Raw genomic sequence first — 25429 nt, 5'->3', positions numbered from 1 at the left:
TTGAACCAACAATACCTTTTGTGGATTGTTCATGTACTAGATATTTTTTTTAAGAATGTATATTCTCAAAAATTTATTACTTTAAAATAAAAAAAAAATCAGAAAACTGAACCAAACAGAATAAAGCTGCCCTGATTAATTGATATGATTCCAAACATACACTACATTTTTCAAAGATATTAATTCAATATTAATAAATTAAAGTTATAACAGGAAAAAAATAACTATCCCTTCTTAATTTGTTAAAGAATGACAAGTGAAAAAAAATCGATTTAAAAAATATTTGACAAGCAAAAAGAAGCGGAGGGAGTATGTCATAATAATATTAATTTCAAAGAGTACTAAAACGGAGTCCCAAAGTTGGCCTTATAGGCTATATATATTATGATAACAACCACAAAGCAAACAATCCACATAAATTTCCTTCTTCACACTAAAACAAACATATTTAATTTTCTTGAGAAAATTTAATGGAGGATCAAGTAGAGCATAAAACAGTAGCTGTGAATGGAATAAACATGCATTTTGTTGAAATAGGTCAAGGGCCTTTAGTCCTCTTTATTCATGGTTTCCCAGAGTGTTGGTACTCATGGAGGCACCAAATGTCATTCATGGCTAAACAAGGTTACCGCGCGGTGGCTCCGGATTTACGCGGCTACGGAGACACCACGGGTGCACCTAATGATGATCCTAACAAGTTCACAACCCTAGATATTGTTGGTGACTTAGTAGAGTTGTTGAATAATATTGCACCACAAGAGGAGAAAGTGTTTGTTGTGGGACATGATTGGGGTGCTGTTGTTTCATGGGCTTTGTGTTTGTATAGACCTGATAAAGTTAAGGCATTTGTGTGTTTGAGTGTGGCTTTTAATCCTAGAAACCCTTTGAGGAAACCACTTGACACTTTGCGTAAGGTTTATGGAGATGACTATTATGTTGTTCGATTCCAGGTGCGATCTTTCATTTCATTTATCTTTTTTGTGTATCGATATTCAATCGAGTAACATTCATATTGATTGAAGGATATCTATAGATTTATCATAGTGAGATTTATTAATTAATTTGTTTCAAAGATTTTTTATATTTTTACTAGCAAGAGATTTAATTTTTTGATTAAACAAAAATGTTTTTAGATTGATAATTATATTAGTGTCAATTAGTTTTAAAGTTAGACTCAGAATAGTACTGATTGTACAATTGATATTTTTGTTAGTTATATGTTAAATCTAGTTGTATTTTTTGTTTCGATTATCAAGTTGTTGATACAATTTGATCCATAATTTCACGAGCTGTTTGAGGAAAATTTAGTATTTGTTTTATTACAAAAAAAAAAGAAAAGGATAAATACTACTACTAGCTTGATGGTATATACATGGAGCGTAGCAGTGAAAAAACGGAGGAACTGTTGTACTTTATGCTTTTGCTTTATTAAAGAGACACGTCTACTACTTTTTTAGATTAATTAATACTCCCTCCATTTTCAAAAGATTGACATAGTTTAACTTGGTATGATTTATGAAGTTTAAGAAAAGAAAGAAATTTTTTTAATTTTGTGAATCGAAATTAAAGTTATGTCAAGTATATCAAAATGTCTTTTAGTCTTGTGATCCTAAACATGTCACGTGAAAAGTTAAAGTTAAAATATCCCCAAAAAAGAAAAAAAATCATGGAAGAAATAGTAACTTATTAGTCAGTAGAATATAAAAAGGAAAATTTATTTTACTGTTTGAACCACAGTTTCACGTGTTTGAATCGAATTAAGATTACTCCCTATGATCGAAAGTAGGAAGAAAAGAAACCTACAAATTTTGTGGATAATGATCATATTTTATTTCATCGGTAGGCGTGCTTTCAAAGTGTGATTGATTTTCGAAGACTAGCAAAGTTGAGCCCAAGATTTTTTTTTGATATGATGATAATTAATCGATCAATAAATATGAATTAATTATTCAGTTTTTCCTATATTGGTAAAATATGATACTTTCAAGGCTATTAATTCTTTTAGGTAAAATAGGAAGAATAATATTATTTATGTATTGAATTTGTGAAGTGGCCAGTTTTAATTATCATCTTTTTATATAAGGATAACATATAGATAGAATCAGATAAAACATTATGAAACATTTACTTTTAATAAAAAAAATGTGTAAATAGAAACGGAGGAGGTTGATAGATTGAAACAAAGAAAGTAATTCTCGAAAAACGAAAAGATAATATGTAAATTGAAATTTTAAAAAAGTAGTCCTAAATTGGATGGAATATAACTTGAGTGTAGTAGTAATTGAAACAAAGATAAGAAAAAGGAAACTGTTGTTTGTAAAAGACATATTCCGTAATACTAGAACCTTTGTACTTGAAGTTTTTTGCTTTATCGAAATTATCTTTTAAGGAGCACTTTTTAGAGTATGAAATCTTATTTAAAAAATTCTCTTTTGAATACAGTAAATTAATTAAATTAATAGTTTGTTTGATTATTTTATATATTGTTATTAGGAAGCTGGAGTAATAGAAGGTGAATTTGAGGAGCTAGGTATCAAGAATGTTGTGAAGAAATTCTTAACCTATAGAACCCCAGGTCCACTTTACTTAAAGAAAGGCAAACCATTTGAAGATACTTCCTCTACTAATGATGATGAATTGCCTGCTTGGTTATCTCATGAAGATATTGATTTCTATGCTAACAAGTATAAACAAATTGGATTCACTGGAGCATTGAACTATTATCGATCAATAGACAGGTAACACCATACGTTTATTTTCATCGAACAATAGAACATTATTCATATTTGGATATTGCAGAAATTGGGAGGTTACAGCAGCATGGACAGGAGCTAAAATACAAGTACCAGTAAAGTTTATTGTAGGTGATCTTGACATTACTTACAATGCTCCTGGTGCCAAGGATTATTTACACAAAGGGGGTTTCAAGAAACTGGTGCCACTCTTAGAGGATGTTGTGGTATTACAAGGTGTTGGACATTTTATACACCAAGAAAAGCCTAAAGAAATTAATGAACATATTTACAACTACATTACCAAAATTTCATCCTCTCAAAATCACTCCATCTGTGCTATTCTCTAGATCATTTAATTAATTTCCCTGCTTCAACTCATGTACTATTAGTTTTTTTAAGTGTGCAAATAAGGGTGATTGATTAACTAGATGTGAGCTTCGGTTTGTTGTTCTTTATTGGAGTTGGAGTTTCTTGCACTTTTCTTTTGCTACTAATAATGATTCTTTTCTTCCAATTCTTGAGAAAATATTAAGCAGTGAGTTTCTTGTGCTTTATGAAGAAAAAAATCATGCATAAATTAAGGCACAGAGAAAAAGAAAACACAACTAATTATTCCTTTTAAGTAATACGGACACGAGTATATGACTCACATGGAAAAGCCAAGAGGAGAAAATACAAACTAGTATCTTCTTACATACTTAGCAGTACAAAAGTTTGGAAAGATATCACTTGCAAAGAACAACATCAAAGAACGAACCCAGTAGCTTTTCCGTAGATCCTATAGGCTATATTTATACTAGAAAATCAAATAAATAATATGTATATTAACTTGTGAATCCCTAACAAAATTAATTGAAAGCATGTAAATGCTTTCCACTTTTCTTTAAAGGAAATTTTGAACCTCCAAAATTTTAATCCTGTCTCCTCCTCTGCTTCTATGGGCTACTCACAAATTGAATAGAAGAAATAACTTTTTCACGTCTCTTATGTGTAAAAATAAAGATCTTTTGGGTAAAACTGAAGATTTCTTGTAAGAAAGAAGACATAAAATTTAAAGCAAGTTTATAAAAGGCATGTAAACTAACAATATGAGCAAAATGGGCAAGAACCTCTTGCTTGAGTTAAGAAACAAGTTACAGTCCAATGACTGTTACTTGTGGAAGTATATGTATACCAACTTTTTTCTTATCTTGTATTTGTTCCACTTCACCAACTTTATACACTTTATAAATTAAAGCATTTCAACTCTAAAGAATAATCATCTTAAGAAAAAAAAAATTCAAGTAGAGAGACAGAAAGAGTGAGATGGAGAAGGTTGAACACAAGACAATGAGAGTGAATGGAATAAACATGCACATTGCAGAAATGGGTCAAGGCCCAATAGTTCTATTCCTTCATGGCTTCCCGGAACTATGGTACTCGTGGCGCCACCAAATGCTGTTCATGGCGGCTCACGGCTATCGAGTGGTGGCCCCGGACCTCCGAGGTTTCGGAGATACCACGGGAGCACCCAAAGGTGACTTCACCAAGTTCACCACTCTCCATGTTGTCGGTGACCTTGTGGAACTCCTTAACATCATTGCCCCTGATCGGAAGGTGTTTCTAGTTGGCCATGACTGGGGAGCTGTGATGGCTTGGGCCTTGTGTTTGTATAGACCAGATAAGATCAAGGCCCTTGTGAATATGAGTGTTCCATACAACCCAAGAAACCCCATTATAAGGCCCATTGTAGCTATGCGCGCTATCTATGGAGATGAATACTACATTATAAGATTCCAGGTTTATATCATCATCTTCTTCTTCTCTCTCCATCTAAATTGAATACTCGATTTGGCTATTGATGGTCTAGTTAATCAACCTTCTATACTTAAATAATTGTGAAGGAGCCAGGAGAAATAGAAGCAGAGTTTGCTCAAACAGGAACCAAGACAGTATTGGAGAAGATGCTGACTATCCGAGATCCTGAACCATTAAAGATGCCTAAAGGAAAGCCATTTGACGACTCTCCAGTCATATTGCCCCCTTGGCTCACTGAAGAGGATGTCGATTACTATGCTACCAAATATGAGCACACTGGCTTCACAGGCGGATTGAATTATTACAGAGCACTTGATCTGTAAGTTCCTACCTTTAGTGTCTATGATAAGAGTTACCACTAGCTACTCACCTCATAATTGGTTCAACGTATTCTTGAAATGCAGAAACTGGGAACTGACAGCACCATGGACGGGGGCAAAAATAGAAGTACCAGTTAAGTTCATAGTGGGAGATTTGGACCTAACTTATAACTTAGTAGGAGTCAAGGATTATATCAACAAGGGTGGGTTCAAGAAAAATGTACCTTTGCTAGAAGATGTGGTTATCTTGAAAGGGGTAGCACATTTTCTTCAACAAGAAAAGCCTGATGAAGTTAACGAACACATCCATGTCTTCTTCCAGAGCTTTTCTTCCTCTGAAACTTCTGCATCCTGATATTCCTTTGAAGTTACACAAAACCAGAAAATGGAGTTGTACAAGAATCATTTCATATGCTTTAATAAATTCTAGTATCAACACCATGTATCCTTTTCCAAATAGTATCACCTAACCTAAATAAAGTTGGTTTCCAGTTTCCATTCGGAATTTCTTTTTCTTTACTGCCAAAACTTGAAAGGTAGGAGTAGAAGGAAACAGTATAACCTTTATACTTGAAACAAATTTTCCTTTTTACTAGTTCATTTTAGCAAATTAAGAGAAATTTATTATTTTCTTTCAATATTACCCTTATCATTAAGTAAATATATATATTAAAAAAATGAAACAGAGGGAGTATATCTATATATAAACTCAAAAACAAAGATACTAAACTTGAGGGTGGAAGTAATACACAGAAATCTACATTGCTGATTAAGCTCTGCTAAAGTCAGATGCTCTTAAACAAATAACAGCAGGATACTAATAACAATAAATAAAAGGATCTGATCGCATTCACACAAGGAATTTTTCACCCTAAAAGGGTACAGATAAGCATATCACTGAAGAAAAATCAAGCATCTATTTCAACTTGTAATTTTATTTGAAAAGATACAAGTTGATGGTTTTATTATTGTACAACATATCCTGGTAATCATGGAAGGGAAAATTCAGAATATCCACAAACAAGTGGTTCAAGTATACGACAAACAAAAAAAGATAAACTTATTGTGAATCACTGCTGTTTCTCTCCTGGGCGTCTTCCAACATCAAAGTGCACATCCAGGAGACCTGTTATGCCAGCATCAATCTTTTGACCAACCTTAACAGGACCAACTCCTTTGGGAGTCCCTACAGAAATTCAGCAAATCGAAACATTGAATCAACTAACTATAACAAGAATTGTATTACCTGAACAAGAACGTTTTAGTGTTCCCAACACACAAGGTGAAGTGAGACACTTGCTGAAATTTAGAAACAGATCTCCGACAAGTAAAATAATTAATTGCTCAGTGAAATATAGAAAACAGTGGGTTGGGTTACCAAATTAGATATTAACAAAACCAGCTTGCAGCATTCTTTTAGAAAAAAAGATTAGTGTAAACTGAATCAGTTCCCTTTGTTTCTCAAGTGATACACAAGCATTGAGCCTTTAGGTAAGTTATTTAAGAACTGCCAATAGTGGTAAGCCAAGAGACATCCAATAATGTAACAGACCAACAAAAACACGCTCCTCTTCTCAAAACCACACACGTATATATCAAGAAAACACCAAGCTCACAACAGAAGAAGCCTAATGACCCCAGTTTATTATTCCACCTAATATTTGCAAATGTTTCAATGACTTTATTATTATAATAAAAACTGCAATGTGAATTCAAAAAGAAAAAGAACTTCCACTGAAGGCTATTTATCAATTGAACAAAAAAGCAACATGAATCATCTTACCAGTTAAAATAACATCTCCCTGGAGAAGAGTCATGATAGAACTTATGTGGCTAATCAAATATGGGATCTTAAATATCATATCTCTTGTTGACCCTTTTTGGCGAAGTTCTCCATCAACCTGCAGAGTAGCAGATCATGATTAGCTGCAATTGTGAAGACCAACATCAAACAGGCAACAAGATAAAATTATCACCTTTAGCCACAACTCTATGTCATGGGGATCTGGCACCATGGACTGTGGTAACTGCAAGGAAAAAAAAGGGAAAAATGACCATCAAATAATCTCAAAAATGATATATAACACCATCTAATTTTAGGGGAAAAACCAAAGAGAAAATGATAACCAACAGATGACATCACCAAAACTTCTTACAACTGAACTGATAGGAGTGAATGTGTCTTGACCCTTAGCAACAGTCCATGGCAGGCCTGCAGACTGTCAGTTTGAATTGGTAAAAGTTGGTAGTATCATCCTTGAGAATGACAATGAAGGTCAAACAGTAATAATTGAAGAACAGAAATAAATAACATAAATTGACATGGTTATTCAAAATATATGATGTAAAGGAATTCAAACCTTTGCGGTAGCTTGGATCTCCCTTGCAGTCATATCCAAGCCAAGTGCATAGCCTGAAACACAGAATGTTCAACCACCTGATTATAGTCCACATGTTTATTGGGACAAACAATTTAATGCAGGCTCAGAAGAAAAGAAAATGGATGAATATTGTCTAAAGAACTGAGACATGGAAAGAAGGAAAAACAACCCCAAATAAATTAACCTTGTTTTTTGGTTGCATTGCTTCCATTTTTTAAAACAAAAAGGCTATCCCACAAAATCAATCGACATAGCTTAATAAGCTACTCGAATAACTTCAAATGAACTTATTTCCAGCAAAAGAAGTAGATCAAAATTGAAAGCACACAAGTGAACCTTGGCCAGATAGACACTCAGTATTTACCTAAGCCAAGGACCAGAAACCCAAAATTGTTCAGGTGGAATTCAGTGAGGCCTTAAATCTATTGTCCAAGAAGTGGCTGTGCTACCCAGACAGCTTGGCTGATGTTTGCAACAATCAAATGTCTTGGCAAGCCTCAACTTCATTTTGCTCAAATAGAGACAAAAAAACTCTCAAAAGCAGCCAATGCTCTGCAACATTCTGTGGCATGGGGTGGAATGTGAAAGTTCTCCAACAAAACAGAAACAGGAAATAAGCAAGCAAATAAAATTGAATCCAGATTAATTACTTCTAATCTATTTCAATCAAAGCCTTGCTGCCCAATAATCTATTTCAAGCAACTTGAGCCACGAAAATCATTTATTGTAGCATGTCATTATAGTATATAAAAATAGCATGTGCCTGCCATGGGCTTACTTGGGCAGCCCCTAATGACCTACTGTGCCTAATGACTCTATGCTGGTAGCTAATTTCTTGTATTAGCGATACCATGGTTGAGCAATAGTTCCTAAATTGCTCACAATGTCACTTAGACATGTACTTCCTTAAACGGGCAATATGCTTGTCCCCTGGACGGGTCAATTAGTTGTCCCTGTACAGACTATATGCTCGTCCCTGGACATGCCATACAATTGTTCCTGTAACGGGTGATACAATCTTTTATACATGATCATACTTGGATCCGCAATATGATCATTTAAGATGAAATAAAACAAAAGTAACAGTCTGATCACTAGGTAAAGAGCTACTCTCTTATTCTCTAAGACATGGCTCAGCAACTATTGCATAAACAAAGGAGCTATCTTCCCACTTCTATGATAAGACTCCGTTTTTTAGTCAACTACCACCAACCAAAGTAGTAGCTAGTTGAACTCTTAGATCGCTCTATACAAAAGCTCTCAGCTAGCTGCAAAGGCATTCCAACAGAGGACATCTCCTTGCATATACTTGCAGAATATTACAGCCAATAATAGGGAGCCCCCCAAACTCTCCAACAACAAAGGCGGATATGTAATCTCGACTAGTATTACATTTCTCTTTTGATATGACACTTGTTGTATCTCAATAATACATGATCAATACACGGTCATAAAAAAAAAAGAACAAGAATAATAATACATGATCAAGAAGATCTCTACTCCTCTGCATTTTTAGTTTTACATTTTTGTCTCTCTACATTTATTGCATTTACTTTACGATTTAAATTCACATTTATGCTATTGGTGCTCCTTCACCAATTAACCATAGATAACTTTTCAACAGTTTGGCGTCCACTGTGGGTCCTAACAGCAAAATCTATTGATCTCTTCTTATCAGTTCTTCGCATGGAAGAAGTTCCAATTATTTGGGGAAACAAATGACTCAAATTTAGTGCCAAATCTGACACCACCAAAATGCAACTTTATACCAAAAGTTTCAAAACACGTCTTCAGATAGGGAAAATGGCTAAGTACCATTACTTAATAACCATTTTGAGCAATATAATTTCTTCGCTTGCTTCAACATGGGTCTGCTAGAGAACAATATTACTTATACAAGTAGGCAATTTAGCTACATATGGTTGCTGAATGCCTATAATATTCTAAATGAAAGCTTAAGTTTATGGGAGTAACATTAACTTGATACCTCATGCTATTTTTGTATCACTATTAGCTTGACACGTAATGCTATCTTGCTTCATTAATGTGAAACATCATGTTTTCCAGTTATAAGCTTGATTGCATTTCACTGCCTTTGCCACCTGAACAACTATTGCATGTCATATAAAAACATATATTTGTAATAGTGATTACAAGTCCCTTGCATACTAATTGGTAAGCATTTATAATATATAAACTTGTGAAGAGTTATACAATTGTCTCTACACCATGATTATTGTTCAAGTACAACGAAAAGTGATGAAACTTTACATAAGTAACTAGAAGACAATGATATCATATACTGCATGTATACATTGCTATGACATATTAATTGTTGTAGCAAATTGCCTTTTCATATCATCTACTCAACTTCTAGCTACCAGTGTACTATTATCTCATTGTTGCTTGCCTGACCCACAAACCCAAGATTATCATTACTAACTGGTACTACTTCTGAAGGGAAATTACATTTCTGTGGAGCTATTTCATCCCCAATGTTCTACATTTATTCCTCCTAAAATAGAATTAATTATATATTCATTTTGAAGACCATCCTTTTTTGTAAAGTGCAAGATCATTGTCATACTTATTCTGTATGACGAAATTCTTTTGAGAAAGTTCTTTTTTTTTTTTTTTGAGAAAGAATGTATGACGAAATATTATGAAAAGAATTATATCATTTACAATAGAGCTCACATATTGTCTTACCACAGGAATTTGCTTTCCAGGTTCGCAAACAAACTCATGACTTCGCTTTCATGATTTATTACATTCAGTAACTGCATTTTATTTGCAAAATACTTAAAATAGAAATTGAACATGATTGGTTGAAGACATAGACAAACCCTCAAATTTGCCTGTAATTTTCAGACACCTCAACTAAGGGTCTGAGTCCGACTTATTGAACACTTACTGTTAGTATCTATTGAACACAAGATGCAAAGACAGCCAAAAAAAAAATGTGAAGTTATCACGCAGTGATGTGGAAGACAAACCAATGAAACAATGATATGTGGCATCCCAAGTATGGTCCAAAAGAAAGATCTTGAGCCAAAATAGATTTAAAAAAGTTTTTACACCCACACCCCTCATATCCCTTCATTTTTTCCCCTCTGAATCATATCTTCTTTGTTCTTCACTTTTTACTGCAGAAAACAATTCCACCATTGAAACCAAACTCAATCTCTCCATCCTTTTTGCCACTTGGTATTGTCTTTGATCTGACTCTACCATTGTAGTTTGGACCGTATGAGTTATTTTTGTTGAATCAACAAACAACAAAAGCCTCAGACTTGAAGTCTATGAAACTTGGATCTCCGCCTGAAACTTTCTATGCTACTGAAGTTGTTGAATAACTTCAATTTTACACATTATACTTGTTCAGCTGTTCTCTTTCTGAATTAAGAATACTTCTTCAAGTTACCTCTGAAATCTTAGTGATCTATAGTGCAAGAAAAGGACATTAGGTATTTACTTCACAAATTAAATTCACTACTCAATTGTGACTTCTGCCTTCCTTCCCTTTCCAGATCTCTATTTCCGCAAGTCCATCCTTAATAACACTAGCAATTCTTTCTAAACTCCAAGCTCCCGACTATATACTCTAAATTTAAGAGTGTGGCACAAAGTTGCAAAATAGAAAACTAAAGAAGAAAGAACAGCTTTTTCGCTCAACTCCACACAACAGCCTTTTGGGTCTTCAGCTTAAAAAGAACTAGGAGATTGATGAAAGAATAATGACAAGGAGGTGGTAGGAACTGATGTGATTAAAGAAGGGTTAAAAGAGGAGGTTGACTGTAGTGTGCTTTTACATTATTACTTTGACATTTGTTGATATATGATAGAGGTTTTAACTGGTTCACTGTGGAATTTAACCAATAGGTGATAAGAGATCAAATGGAGTCTGGAGATAACCACAAAGAAGAGGAATTCTTTATTTCTTTTACCCCCTCTTTTTCTTTAGATTTTCAGGGATAGAACCTCTATACACCCAATATCAGGAAGGCTTACTGTGCGGTAAGGTTCACTGCTAATATCTTCTATTTATAACCTTAAACAAGTGAATAGTGCAAAAGCTACATCGAGTCATGCAATTGATAGGTCGGGGGCACAACATATTATCTGAGAACTAGTTAATGGGCAAGATTTAATGTAGCTTTTCAAAGATCTCCAACCAAAGAAGCAAGTTAACATCTCTAAAGATTTCTTTTATCTTCAGGATCAGTAAAGAATTTATGCTGATAAATCTATGAAGAAAAGAAAAACACAGCATTCAGTAACACCAATCCAGTACACCCCTTTAACAAAAACCTAGCATCAGAAAAAGTAAAAGTCATTTTCAGTGGCAGAAGCAAGTATCTCTGATGAGCATTCTAATCTTTTATTCTCTGCTTTATCAATTAAGACGCAAGTCAAAAGAAAGCTCCCAGCAGTAATTTTCTCCAATATGTGATGCTTTAGTAGCTTAGAGAGTAGACATGATTGAATGGAGAAAACTATAATTCATGATAGAACATCAACATTATATTGTAACCTAACAAATGGCATTGGATGTCAAAAATTGCACAAGTCAACAAACTATTGAGGCACTTTCTTCTTTTTATTAACTACAATAACAATCACTTATGCATTATATCAAACAAAATTAGAGAGCTAGACTTGCAAAATAAAGTTAAATTCAGCTCAAGTGATGAACTTTGAGAATCGAAAATACAAAATCGAGCAAACAAGGTTTGCCAAATTTGAAAAATTTACAGTTTGCTACATCAAATGCTAATATATTACCTCCAACATACTCCATAGCAGTGGCTTCAGGTACATCCCTAGCTCTTTTGCTGATGACAACTGCCAACTCCACCTCGTGATCCAGTGATTCCAATGGATAAGGAACTTCTATTGTCCCTCCGTTCTCTAAATACGATGATGTGGGCTTCATAAACAACACTGGCTCCTTCAAAGTTTAAATAAACAATTACACTTATTAAAAACATTAATATCACCTTAAATCATCAGTGACAGATCAGTTCATCAAATAAACTCAGATTCATAAAAACACTGCCTCCTAAGGTAGTTAAATCAAATAACACCTACAATTCGAGTACACTAAAAAATCCTGTTCAACCAAAGCATCAATCAGATGTAAGAGTTGACAGAGATAGCGAAACAGAAGGAGAATAACCTTAGGCACGGCGTTGCCGAGTTCTTTGGCGTGAGCGGCGTAGTTACGACCGACGGCGATAATCTTACTTCCGACGCTGATAAGGTTCTGATGGTCTGCCGTCGCGGCGCCGGTGGTGGCCATGTTCCTTGATGAAAATGATTTAGCGATTGCTCTACCGCTACTGCACACTAGGTTTCGAGCAATGGTGAATGTTTGAATTTTCGCATACATAGTAGTATATATATAAGTTCGTGAAAAGTCTGCCAGTAATGGAAATGGAGACCAACAATGTGTGTACTGTGTAGTAGATGAAGAGAAATTCTCCTTTGCTTTGCTGCTGGGAACTCTCCTTAAAGCTTGATGTACCACTATTTAAGCATAAGTGCGATTTTTTTTCTTTCAAACTGATATTCTGAAATTCAGAAAACCAAAAAAAAATAAAAATTAATGGAATAATTTCACAGGCTTTACCACCATAAAATAAAAAAATCTGGTTTACTTTCTGTTTTGATTTTTTTAAGAATTCTTTATAAATAATTATTTTATTAATATAAAATAATATGAGTTGAAAATTAAACCTTTATGTACCAAATACTCATACAAAAAGTTGACTCCTGAGTCTGAAATCTGTATTAGTTAAAGGATATCCATCGTTAGAATTTTTAAATTTAAATCTTTGTTTAATTAATTATATAAACATTTTTTCAAAGAATTAATTAATTTTCAGTGTTTATTTTTAATTACTTTCAAAAATTTATAGTGTTATGCTAAAATATAACATCTATTATACGTCAGAATTTCTTCATCATCATATGTAGCTATTGCTTTTTGTACGATTTTAAATGGAATTGTTGAGTAATAATCAAAGGTCTACCTACATATGATGATTATACTTTACTGTAATTATAGAAATAATCTTTTATTTTAGTATTTTTGCAAATAAACATCTCAAAAAAATCTCCTGATATAAAATTGCAAATATATATATTTCTTTGTCTGAATATTAAATATGTTCATGTTTAGCATTTAACATCCAAACAAAGAATAGTTTATCTGAATATTAAATATGTTCATGTTTAGCATTTAACATCCAAACAAAGAATAGTTGGGGCAAAACTTCTCATCCCCTTATTTAGAAGATGGAGTTAGTGAAGGACTAACACAATTAAGTATTGTATCCAAAGTTATCTAAGTTGTTCTATAAATTTGTACCTATTTCATTGGCTATTGATAATTTTATTTTTTGTGGGACGTTTCGCTTAACACGTGTATATGTCTTTTTAATCTAAAAATATGACGCGTGTGTCCAAGCACCTCAAAGTTCTTGCTCCCCTGAAATCTATCTTCTTCCAGGTGAGCGAGCTTCCATTTTTCTCTTCTCCAGCTTTCTATCTATTTTCTCTTCCACTTTGCTTTTTTGTTCACATTGTTTTTCTTTGCATTTTCATCTTCTTCCATGAATTTTAATTGAACTTTGTCATATTTTGTGATTGTTTTAATATTGCTTTCAATTATTTCTGCTTTAATTTGTTGGTTTGTGATTGTAGATATGTTGCATGGACGAAATTCCTATGTTGAATCCACTTCTTCTTCGTTTCCAGTGCACAAGACGGTAGATTCATCTCAATTTTGTATTGATAGGTTGTATTATTAAAGTGCACAACAAAAATTTTCTTTGGCCATATACCAGCATAGACCTCAAAATTCAATTGGGTATGATGTAGGTTTCTTCGTCTTTCATCTATACCATTTCGCGAATTACCAAAATTGTCATTTGTTAACCCTAAATGTTAGACTAGATAAAATGGTTTTTTTTTCTTTAGTAATGACATCATTGGCATGGCAAATTGTGGAAAGTCTATGACTGAAAAAAAATTGAAGTTATGTGCTTCATTTTTTTTTTTTACTATTATATGGGCACGTGCGTTGCACGTTTACTTCATAACGATGAATTAAATGATAAATAATTTTTGTTTTAAAAGATAAAATAAAGTAGCAAAAACAAAAATAGAGGCACACTATTTTATGATTAACTTTCTTAAAATGTCTTTTTTGTCTCATAAAAATGTTGAAATTTAATTAATATTTATACATTTCAAGAAGATAAAATGTTTGACATTAATTAGTAAAAGATGAATTCTCCTTCTCATTAAGTAGAAGGCAATTAAGTAATTCAAATTTATAAATAAAAAACTTATTAGAAGGAAATAACTAAGATTTAAAGTGCAATGATTGATATTTAAATTATGTAATTATACAAATAAAATATTAATATTTAATTAAATAAATCAGATTTTAATTTATTGGAGAGTCAAAATGACAATATTAGTATTCTTACAATTAAAAGTTTGTTAAAATATATTTTAAATTTTTTTGTTAAAAAATTAATAGGAGCAATATTTGGTCAAAGGATAGAAGATCTTCTAACTTCTTAAGCATTTTGGTGTATCATTTTTTTGACTTTGGGATTTGGATCTCATGATAATTTTAATGAAAATTGTCGAAAAACTATAGATTTTATCCACAAGCACATGTAAGAATGATTCTTTACAAATATTTAAAATTTAAAATGCATAAATGTAATTATTAATAATTTGAAATTAGAAAATCTTGTAGGCATTAATTGTTTTGCATGTCTTATACACTATTTTTATGATTGTATTTGTCTCATTTTCTAAAGCAAAAAACACACCCTTCAATCAAATATATTCTTAAAATAAAATTACAAATACAAAGATAAAGTATCATATATAGGAGCAAGTTTAGCATAACGCAACCAACGAAAAATAGAAAAATTCTAAGACAATCTTTTTCCTGTTTTTTCTTGATAATGCAAATTGAAACAAAGTTTTAGTAATAAACATTCAACTTTTGACCATAAAAAATTAAAATATTTGGAAGACAAGTTAATGGAAGTGATATTTAACTACATAAATGGAGGGGTCTTACCATAATTCCAATCTCGACAAATAAGTAAAAAAAAAAAATACATCAAGCTTCGATACTTTAGTAGAATCATACTATGCCTTGTAATCTTGACATAAATCTTCTTGCCTTGAAATTTTCTTCACTTGATTAAAGCTTCTCTAGTCTTCCACACACAAAAATTGTATCACATATAAATCTTCCTATAAAAATAATGTTAAAAGATTGTATTTATAGGAAAAAATATAGCTTTGGAATATGAAGATTCACTTACAAAGTTGAAAGGTCAAGTGTTACAAAAATTTAAGACAAATATTAATTAAGAACATAAATTAATTTAGAAGATAAATCATATACATGTATCTATTTAAAGGGTAAATTTTTCAAGAAAATAAATTAAATTAGATATTTTATTAAGAATTATTCTAAAGAAGTGCAAAAGTCATTAACATTTCCATTAAAATAATGTAACTTAATATTTAAATTAAATAATTAAATATTTTTTTAATATTTTAATTTATAATAAGGGTAAAATCGTAATTCAACTTTTAACTTTTTTTGTTCCCTCTTATAATAATATATGATATTGAGAAATTAAGTAATGTAAGTTGTATTTTATTTGGCCCCATTTCACTAAAGAACTTGCTAATTGCAAATATTCTTAAGGATTCATTCAGTAAATAATACAGCGTTCTATTTACTACTTACAAGAAACAGACGTATGGTCACCTCTGTTCATCATTCTTTGCCATTTACGAGCAACTTCCAAACTCTTTGGTATGATAATATTTGCTCTTCTCTACTTTCTTTTTATGGTTCTTTGTTTAATATGCATGTGTCCTGCAAATATGCTGATCTTGATCATTACTTTTGAATTTAAAACCTCTATACGCATGTTATATATATTTTTTTTCTACGTTTTTCATTGCCTAATTGCATCATGTAAGGAGAAATTCATGTCTTTATGTATGTTCTTCGAAGTAATAAAAAAAATTGAATTTTATGATCTTAAACTAGAAATATATAGGATGTGTCAAAATGTCTTTTTAATTTTGTGGTCTTTAACATGTCATATGATGGAAATAAAAAATTGCTAAAAAAGTAGAGAATTTATTCTGAACGAAATAAGAAGAAAAGTAATACAAACAAAATGAGATGGAGAGAGCAACATGTGTTCTATTATCCTCTAGTAATACAAAATTTATTACTTTATAAGAAAAATTGCTATGAATCACTTATTTGATAAAAGTTCTTTCGAACTTAGAACGAATATAATAGTTCATTGATTCAAACTACATATGTAACATGCTATTCGCATAGACAAACTACTTCCAACAAAGTTAAGAAGTCAAGTGGAAGGCTTAAGCCCTACAAGTTCAAGGTAATAATTTGTTAAATAGGACTTATTCTCTGTGGCTACTACTGTCTACCTAAGGGAGTCTTACTTTGCGCTTCTCTCTACCTAAGGAAATACTCTTGATTCTATATTCTAGCAAGTAATATTGTTCCTCTATTTTTATATGTTATTAGAAAATGTTGAAACATCGATTTAGATTTCGAGCACCAAGTTTTCAAACCTTACTATTCTCCATTCCAATTGATCTTGGAGTTGCACTTCATATGTGGAAGTAGCACTTGAGAATACATCAACATAACTCCGAAAAATGAAGAAGATATCATCGAATGTAAAAAGGTTCTATATTGCCATGTCAAATGAAGGAACACGGCATGTTCCTTGATAAATCAGGTAAATATTTTAGCAAGTGATTCACACATTACTCTTCAGCTGCTTATCTTTCTATGTTGTACAAATAACTTATTAGAGGAACGGTAGGGGAAGAAGAGCACACCAGATGGCTATATCTCTTTTGTGCGCCTTTTTGCGGATCCACGCTATTGTGATACTATGTCCCTGTTCAACTTCTATTTATCTTTTCCAATATGGCTACTGCACCAAATATATGAATGTTGAGTGGTTAAATGCAAGAATTTCTACTTGACAACCAACTAAGTTTGGTTCCTGGAAACATTTTGTTTGGTTTTGAGAACAAGGGAAGACATCATCTAGGATTTGGAAGTACATCTCATTTTTTGAGGAATTTCTTTCACTATTGTGTTAATAAAAGTCAAATTAATTGGGAAAGGGAGGAGCACAAGGAATATAATTTTTTTCGATTAGTTCAGAATTTCAAATTATAAATAATGAGAACAATTGAAGCAACAATTCTACGGCTGCAAAACAGGCTGCACTTATCATCCGAGAACCTACGACGTTTTCTGAGAAATATTTCCTCTTTTATTAACTTAATGTTGTTAATGTGTTCCCTCTGCCAATGTATACATGTTGATTCTGCCTTTAATCATCTTTTGTATTTTGTTTGCCAGCTGCAAATCATCAAGTTCGACCAACTCAACCTCGAGACAATTTCAACAAAGGAAAAATTATACAATCCTCTAACCATTTCTCACACAAGTAAGCCCGCTCTTTGCATTACGTTTCTTGTATAACATATTTATCGAAGCATTATTGTACATTTTTCATTATTACTAATTTAACATTACCAATCTATTTTCTCTAACGAGTATAACATCTAACTTATCTAAATTTGCCTACTTACATTTTAACTTCAACATTTAAACATGTTATGTATTTTGATTATTAGCTGCGAGCCACAAAATTCGTGAGACTCAAATTCTGAAAAATTTAAACAAAGGAAAGAAAGAATGCAGCCTATCACTATCTCTGAAACAGGTAAGCCGGAGCCTAAAGGGTATAAAATATTAACGAAAATTTCAAAATGGTATATAAAATTTTATATTAACCAAAACGACAAAATCGCTGGAACAACATCGATTTCCTCCACCAGGAAAAGCAAAATCGCTGCAGTAATTTTGCAAAATGTGATTTTTTTATTAAAAAAATTCAAATCGCTACCTATGCAGCGATTTTCTAATTTTTTTTTTTTAAAAAAAAAACGAAAATCCCGATTTTATAATAAAAAAAAAATTAAAATGGAAATCGCTGCCTAGGCAGCGATTATCTAAAAAAATTGGAAATCGATGCCTAGGAAGCGATTTTCTGAAAGAAAAAAAATTTATAAAAAAAGGAAATCACTGCCTAGGCAGTGATTTTCTAATTTTTTTTGTAGAAAAAAAAATTTAAAAATGAAATCGCTGCACATGCAGCGATTTTCCAAATTTTTTTTAAAAAAATTAATCAAATCGCTGCTCTAGCAGCGATTTTCAATTTTTTTATTTTTAAAAAAGTTAATTTAATGGCTGCACTGGCAGCAATTTTATTTAAATTATTATTATTTTTAAATATTAAATCGTTGTTACTGTAGCGATTTTAGTTCTTTTTTTAATAATTTATAATATCGCTTTTCACGTAGAAATTTCATAAACAACAATATATATATATATATATATATATATATATATATATATACACTCATGATCATTACTTCGAATAGACGATCATTATTTCGAACTGAAGTGTGCCATTATGGGAGAGTCTAGCCAAAATTTCAAACACTTGAATTTTTTCTCATCGGATTCAACTGATAGGTAAATAAAGTAATGTTTTCTTATTTCTTAAAATTATTTTTCTTATATGTAATATATTTATATTATTATTTTTATAGGTATGATCAAATTCAAAATGCAGTGAATTATTGTACACAAATTGTAAATAATAATGTGATAGGTGATGAACGAATTGGTGAGTTGCTCAATGATGAACCTTCCGAGCATGAATTAACAGACAGTGATGATATGTATGACGATGATGATGATAATGTGGATAATGCACCTAATGCATCCGTTGAATATCAAAGTTTTAATTATCATTCTACAACAATTCCATACTTAGATCACACTGAAGAAAATGCAGAAGATTTTATCTACACGACAGATGACGGTTCCATTCGAACGACACTATGGAATTCAAATGATCCTAAACATATCCAGTCAGGTTCGATTGTTGAAAACTAAATATTTTGTAGTTGTTTATTTATTTATTTATTTCATGTTGATTAATTTATTTTGTATATGCAACTAGGTATGTTATTTATGAATAAGATGCAAATGAAATCTGCAGTAAGAGCATATAGTCTTGCTATTAAAAAATAATTTCTTTGTGATCAATCCAAGAGTAAAAGTTGAAAAGTTATTTTGCAAGCGTCATGAGTTAGGGTGTGATTAAATGATTCAATTTACAGAGATTTCAAGCGGTATGTGGAAGACAGAAAAAATTAACCGCATACTTGTCTTACATATAACTATAAGGAGGATCATTTCAATTTGAATGATAACATGATTGCCACTTCATTAATACCATATGTTATGCAAAATCCAGACAAAAATATTAAGATGATCCGTGAAATTATCAAAGGAAAGCATCACTATGCCCCTAGTTATAGAAAGCACAAAAAGGTCGCAAAAAGGCATTTCGAATGGTTTATGGTGATTTTGAAAGTTCATTTAAGGCATTATCTCGATACATGGCTGCACTACAATTATTCAATCCAGGCACTATTATTGAGTGGGAGCATCATTCTACAACAATGCAAGGTGAGCAAATTTTTAAATTTCTTTTTTGGGCTTTTAAGCAGAGCATTAATGGTTTCAAAAGTTGTAGGCCGGTCATTTCTATCGACGGCACACATCTTTATGGTTTGTATGATATCAAACTGTTAATTGCGGTTGAAATTGATGCGAATGGAAATATTTTTTCACTTGCATATGCTTTAGTTGCACGTGAGAGTTTTGAGTCTTGGTCATGGTTTTTCAAGTTATTATGGAAACATGTAGTTTGTGAACGACAAGGAATTGGTCTTATTTCTGACCGTCATCAAGGAATCTTGCAGTGTGTTCAATCTTATGATTGGTTGAGTCCACCCAACACATACCATAGATTTTATGTTCGACACTTGAAAGCAAATTTAATAAAAATTTGTAAATAGTGAACTCGAAAAACTAATGTGGTTGGCTGCTACTGAGCATCATGAGAAAAAGTTTGTGCAACGGATGCAACAAATCGAAACATTGTCTCCTGCAGCATATGAATGGTTAAATGAATTTTCTTTGGAAAAGTGGACAATGTATAAGGATGGTGGTCGTAGATGGTGTTCCATGACGACAAATATGTTTGAGTCATATAATGGTTTATTGAAAAAAAGCTCGGGGGCTTCCTGTGACTGCCATGGTTCGAATGACGTTCAAAGCTCTTATTGATCGTTTTGTCGAAAGAAACAATCTTGCAATTGCGTTACTTCAAAGTAATATGTCATGGCCTCTTGCGATAGATAATAAATTAATGATTATTATCAAAGAGCTCAAGGGCACACATATATGATGACTTACAACACAGGTGATGGAGTTTTTTAAATTCTTACTTTTGCTCATGATGGTAAAGTTGAAAATGTCCACAAGGTTACTGCAAAAAGTAAGAAATGTTATTGTGGAAAATGGAGAAATTATCATATGCCTTGCTCGCATGCCTTCAAATTTTGTAGACTTCGCGGAATCGAGCCAAAATCTTATGTAAGTAAATTCTACAATACAAAATATTACAAACGAACATACACTGAGACATTTAGCCCAGTGGGTGATGAAATGTATTGGCCACCAGCTCCTTTTAATTTAATTGCAAATATTGAATATTTGCGGACAAGTGGTATGCAAGTAAGAAGCCGACTTAAGAATGATATGGATATAGCTCCGGCTCGCACTAGAAAATGTAGTATTTGTAAGGAGAGTGGTCACACAAAAGCACGATATCCTACTCGATTTTAAATATTTTGTCTATGTTTTTAAGGTTAATGTATTTTTATTGTCTTGTTATTAATATTATGATATATCTTTTATATTTATTTTTTGACATGAATTTAATTTGTCTTGCTGCATTTTAAATATTGTAAGTATAATATCTTTATATCATAATTATATTATTGATTTGAACTCTATTAAAAAGTAATGATTTGACCTAATATAAAAAGTATTGATTTGACCTATAACATAAAGAAAAAATAAATCCTGCAAACTTTCACTGCTTAAGAATCTCATTGCGTAAGAATCTAATTACTTTGTTCAAACTTGCACGAAACAACAAAATTTACACATTTCAAAATTCGAATCTTTAGCCTTTTAGAATAAAGGTGCATATTAATTATTCTTCTGAATCCGAATCTTCTACATCTTCATTTTCAAAATCTTCCTCATTTTGATAGTGACTGCCTGTTCCACATCTAGTTGATTTGACTGCCTGTTTCAAAATAATTAATTTTTTTAGAAAATCGCTTCCTAGGGGCAGTGATTTTCATTTCTTTAAAGAAAAATATTTTTTTTTAGAAAATCGCAGCGATTTTACATTTTAAATAATTTTTTAAAAAAAATAAAAATTGAAAATCTCTGCCTAGGTAGCGATTTGAATTTTTTTTAAAAACAATCACATTTTGCAAAATCGCTGCAGTAGCAGTGATTTTGCTTTTTCCGATGGAAGAAATCGCTTTAGTTCTAGCGATTTTGCCGTTTTGGTTAATATAAAATTTTATATACCGTTTTGGAATTTTTATTAATATTTTATACCCTTTAAGCTCTGGACTCCATCTTTGCCTTACATTTTTTGGTATGCCATATTGATCATCGTGTTATTATAAATTGAGACTGTTTGCACATAAGGGTGCATGTTCGAAGATACTCAGCATCTTGCGACCTTAAATATAGTTTCAACCAAAAGGTTTATGCTAAGTCGATGCTCCAATAGTATTTATCTCACCTATTACAGAACAATGAAGCGAGTAATATGATTCTAAAAAAAGGTTCCAAACTGTTCAATTATGGCACACAAAAATTTGAATATGAAAGAAGAGTCTAAACATTTTCGAACTTATATCAGAACATACAATGATATGTTTATGTTCACTTAGTTTGATTAATATAAAGATAAATTCTCCTTCACTCCACATTATAATTTTACTTAACAAAAGAAAAAAACTTGAGACCTGAAGAGGTACTCCTTTCTCATGAATTTATCTTGATTGTGATTCTTTGATTAATTTTATCCAATTTTTTTCTAAGAGCAACCCATTTTCCATCTTGAATCTAAGTCTTCTAATTATACCATCTTGATATAAATATGTAATTTGTGCAAATACTGAAGTTGATATCTTAATAGGAACCTGCCCACGACTATTTTTGATGTTTTTCTCTTCAATAATCTATGCTGGAACAACAAATAGTAATATTCAGGCATTGAAAAGTAGACATCTGAAAGGAAGGAGTTGAAGAGGAGTTGTTCCAATGACACATTGCAATTGCTGGCATACATTCTTTTTTTTTCTTTTGAATTTATTTTGTTTCTAACTTAGTTGATCATCTCTTTAACTAAATCATTTATAACTTGAATATTCTTCGTTGAAAATTATTGCTCATAGTTGAAATAGATTTTAAATTACTTTGTTTACAACAAGTTTACCAAGCACGGCCCTGCCCTTCTAGTTTACATATATATGGAATGAATCTTTTAAAAAGAATTTAATCAAATAATATAGAAAATATAATTGTTTTTGTTTCTATGTTATTGTCTTACTTTGACTTTGAATTTAATTCTTAATGAATAATGCGGAAAACAAAACATAAACTTACAAATCATTCGATAATTTTTTGTAAGAAAAAAAACGTCAAATATCAAATCAGATAAGACATTAATTTCAGAGCTTAATATTAAAACTTAGATAAAAATAATAGAATTCAAAAATAAAAAAGTTTGGAACCAAGCTTACAAAAAGAAAATGGAAGAGGGACGAAAAAAATTGTATATTTATTTGCTATGTTTTATGATTAAGATTATAAAAATAATATTGTATCATTTTATTTTATTTTGTTTTTGTTTGGTGTTTTACATAGATTTTTTGTTTAAGTTTACACTTTTTCCAAGTAACTGATGCTTCAAATACACCAGTAATGTAATTAAACTCCATATCAAAATTAAACAAGTAATGAATCAATAAACTCAGCCTCCATCTTCAAAATAATTTCATCCCTCTTTTCTTCTAATTTCTCCTTCAATAACATAAGTTCTTCAATACTGCTACATTCTTCAACATTAAAATTTTCCATACTCCAATATTCATACAAATTTGACCCCAAATCAGTAGAAGGATCGGAATTTGAAGAAAACCAATTATTCTTCAAGGTGTCGTTGACAATGGAAAACTCGTTGGAACTGTAAAATCTACCGTCTGTCGAGAAAATTTCACTACATCCTTCAACATTGAAATTTTTCAGATGCAGAGTACTTGGTTTTGCATATGAATTCGATGAAATTTCAATAGAAAGATCGGAGTTTGAAGGAAACTCATTATTCTTCAACTCGTCCACAACAATGGGAAATTCACCAGAGTTGTAAAAGCCGCCGGGCGGCGAGAAAATTTCACTATTTCCCTTGAAATTTTTCAGCCAGAGAGTACTCCAATCTTCATAGAAATTCGAACTGAAATCAGTAGAAAGATCGGAATTTGAAGAAAACCCATTATTCTGCAAGTTGTCTTCGACGATGGGAATCTCGCTGGCACTATATAGTACGCCGTCTGGCAAGAAAATTTCACTACATCCTTCAACATTGAGATTTTTCAAACGCAGAGTATTTGGTTTTACGTGTGAATTCGACGCAATTTCAGTAGAAAGCTGGGGTTTTGAAGAAAACCCATTATTCTCGAAGAGGGAGACATCGCCGGAAGTGTAGAGTCGTCCGGCCGGCGATAAGACTAACAGAGCAATTCGAGCGCCGGATTTGGTTGCGAGTTCTTCAGCTTTCTTGAAAAGACCAGTGCGTCTTTTCGAGAATGTGACTTTTCTTGATGAATTACTGGCGAGCTTTTTAATGTCAATCTTCTTCTTCCCTGTTCCTTTCGTCATCTTTACAATGCTAATCACCGGTGATGTCAAACTGTGGCAGCCTGAGTTGAATACATCGCCGGCGATCGTTCTTAGAGCTTTTTAGTTTTTCCGATCTGAGAGGGCAGACGCGTATATATATATATATATATTAAAAACAGCCCTGAACTTAGTGTGGATTATTGGTTTGGTCGACAAACTATTTGACATGCCAAAAAACACCTCTATAATTAACAAACTAAGCTTAAATTATATTTGTATGTTATATAGTTTGCATAATTGCGCTCATTAGCAAACATGTTATGATTATTTCGTTTTACATATATACAAAAAAAGATAAGCTATTGCACTATACATATATACAAAAGAAACAATTGTATAATTCGCTAATTCCTCTTCAAATTTGTATAATTTTGCTGGCAGATCATTTGTATAAATTGTTGTCAGCCTCTCGTTTGTATAAATCGTTGGCAGCCTCTTAGTTCAACTTTATGCGTTTGTTTATCTGTATAAAATTTGAATTTGTATACAATTGAATCGAAATAAAATGTTTGTATATCAAATCTCTCTCTCTCTCTCGCTCGCTTTATACAAACATAAATTATATATTATACTTTGATATAATCATGTGTTTAGATAAAACAAGAAAAACAAAAGAGACCTGGGAAGGGAAATATTTATATTGTATAATTATAAGTGTATAAGATGAATATTTATGTATTTGCATATGTATATACAATTTTCTCTCGCTTTATACAAATAAAAATACAATTTATACATTTGTGTTTGTATAAAATGAGAGAGGCGAGAGAGACTGGCGAGTAGAGAGGGAGCGTGGCGAGCGAGAGTTTTAGGGAGAGAGGCGAGAGAGATTGGCGAGTAGAGAAGGAGAATGACAAGCGAGAATTTCAGGTTGAGAAGCGAGAGAGACTGGCAAGTAGAGAGGGAGAATGGAGATCGGGATTTTTAGGGAGAGAGACGACTTACAACAGTTTGCTATGAAACACAATTAAATTAAACCATGATTAAAGCATTTAATTTAAATAAAATAATTTGTCATTATATACAATTATTTCTTTTGCAAAACCATCAAAGCTATTCGTTAAAAATTAATAGCACGAACGGGCCCTTTCTATAACGGCAGTGACATGATTCAGCTCAACATGGCACAAATGATCAAAGTTCGAAGACATATTTGAACTCTTCCCACCC

At 32.0% G+C, this 25429-nt stretch overlaps 4 protein-coding genes and 2 pseudogenes across 4 annotated transcripts; 4 read left to right on the top strand and 2 right to left on the bottom strand.

The window, feature by feature from the left end:
• Positions 1 to 344: 344 nt before the first annotated feature.
• Positions 345 to 3246, top strand: LOC107010650 (epoxide hydrolase A-like). Its single transcript, XM_015209944.2, has 3 exons — positions 345 to 950; positions 2494 to 2738; positions 2800 to 3246. The coding sequence occupies exons 1-3, from the start codon at positions 471 to 473 to the stop codon at positions 3080 to 3082; spliced, it is 1008 nt and encodes a 335-aa protein (XP_015065430.1). The 5' UTR covers positions 345 to 470; the 3' UTR covers positions 3083 to 3246.
• Positions 3247 to 3867: 621 nt separating this feature from the next.
• LOC107011890 (epoxide hydrolase A-like) lies at positions 3868 to 5447 on the top strand. Its single transcript, XM_015211575.2, has 3 exons — positions 3868 to 4514; positions 4619 to 4851; positions 4937 to 5447. Exons 1-3 carry the CDS (start codon positions 4041 to 4043, stop codon positions 5205 to 5207), a joined length of 978 nt encoding a protein of 325 aa, XP_015067061.1. The 5' UTR covers positions 3868 to 4040; the 3' UTR covers positions 5208 to 5447.
• Positions 5448 to 5746: 299 nt separating this feature from the next.
• Positions 5747 to 12775, bottom strand: LOC107009288 (probable acylpyruvase FAHD1, mitochondrial). The gene is made up of 7 exons (XM_015208602.2): positions 12413 to 12775; positions 12019 to 12184; positions 7213 to 7265; positions 7009 to 7071; positions 6829 to 6879; positions 6636 to 6753; positions 5747 to 6038 (listed from the first exon to the last, which is right to left on the bottom strand). Exons 1-7 carry the CDS (start codon positions 12623 to 12625, stop codon positions 5923 to 5925), a joined length of 780 nt encoding a protein of 259 aa, XP_015064088.1. The 5' UTR covers positions 12626 to 12775; the 3' UTR covers positions 5747 to 5922.
• Positions 12776 to 18824: 6049 nt separating this feature from the next.
• LOC107024150 lies at positions 18825 to 19483 on the top strand (annotated as a pseudogene).
• Positions 19484 to 20299: 816 nt separating this feature from the next.
• LOC114075559 lies at positions 20300 to 21115 on the top strand (annotated as a pseudogene).
• A 2193-nt stretch (positions 21116 to 23308) lies between these two features.
• On the bottom strand, positions 23309 to 24238 carry LOC107024142 (myocyte-specific enhancer factor 2A-like). Its single transcript, XM_015225051.1, has one exon. It carries the CDS (start codon positions 24236 to 24238, stop codon positions 23309 to 23311), a length of 930 nt encoding a protein of 309 aa, XP_015080537.1.
• Between the last annotated feature and the right edge of the window lie 1191 nt (positions 24239 to 25429).

Source organism: Solanum pennellii, chromosome 1 (genome assembly GCF_001406875.1).
Source record: "Solanum pennellii chromosome 1, SPENNV200".
In the NCBI taxonomy this organism is placed as follows: domain Eukaryota; kingdom Viridiplantae; phylum Streptophyta; class Magnoliopsida; order Solanales; family Solanaceae; genus Solanum; species Solanum pennellii.
Note: the sequence above shows the minus strand (reverse complement) of the source record. Positions and strands in the feature narration are given on the sequence as shown.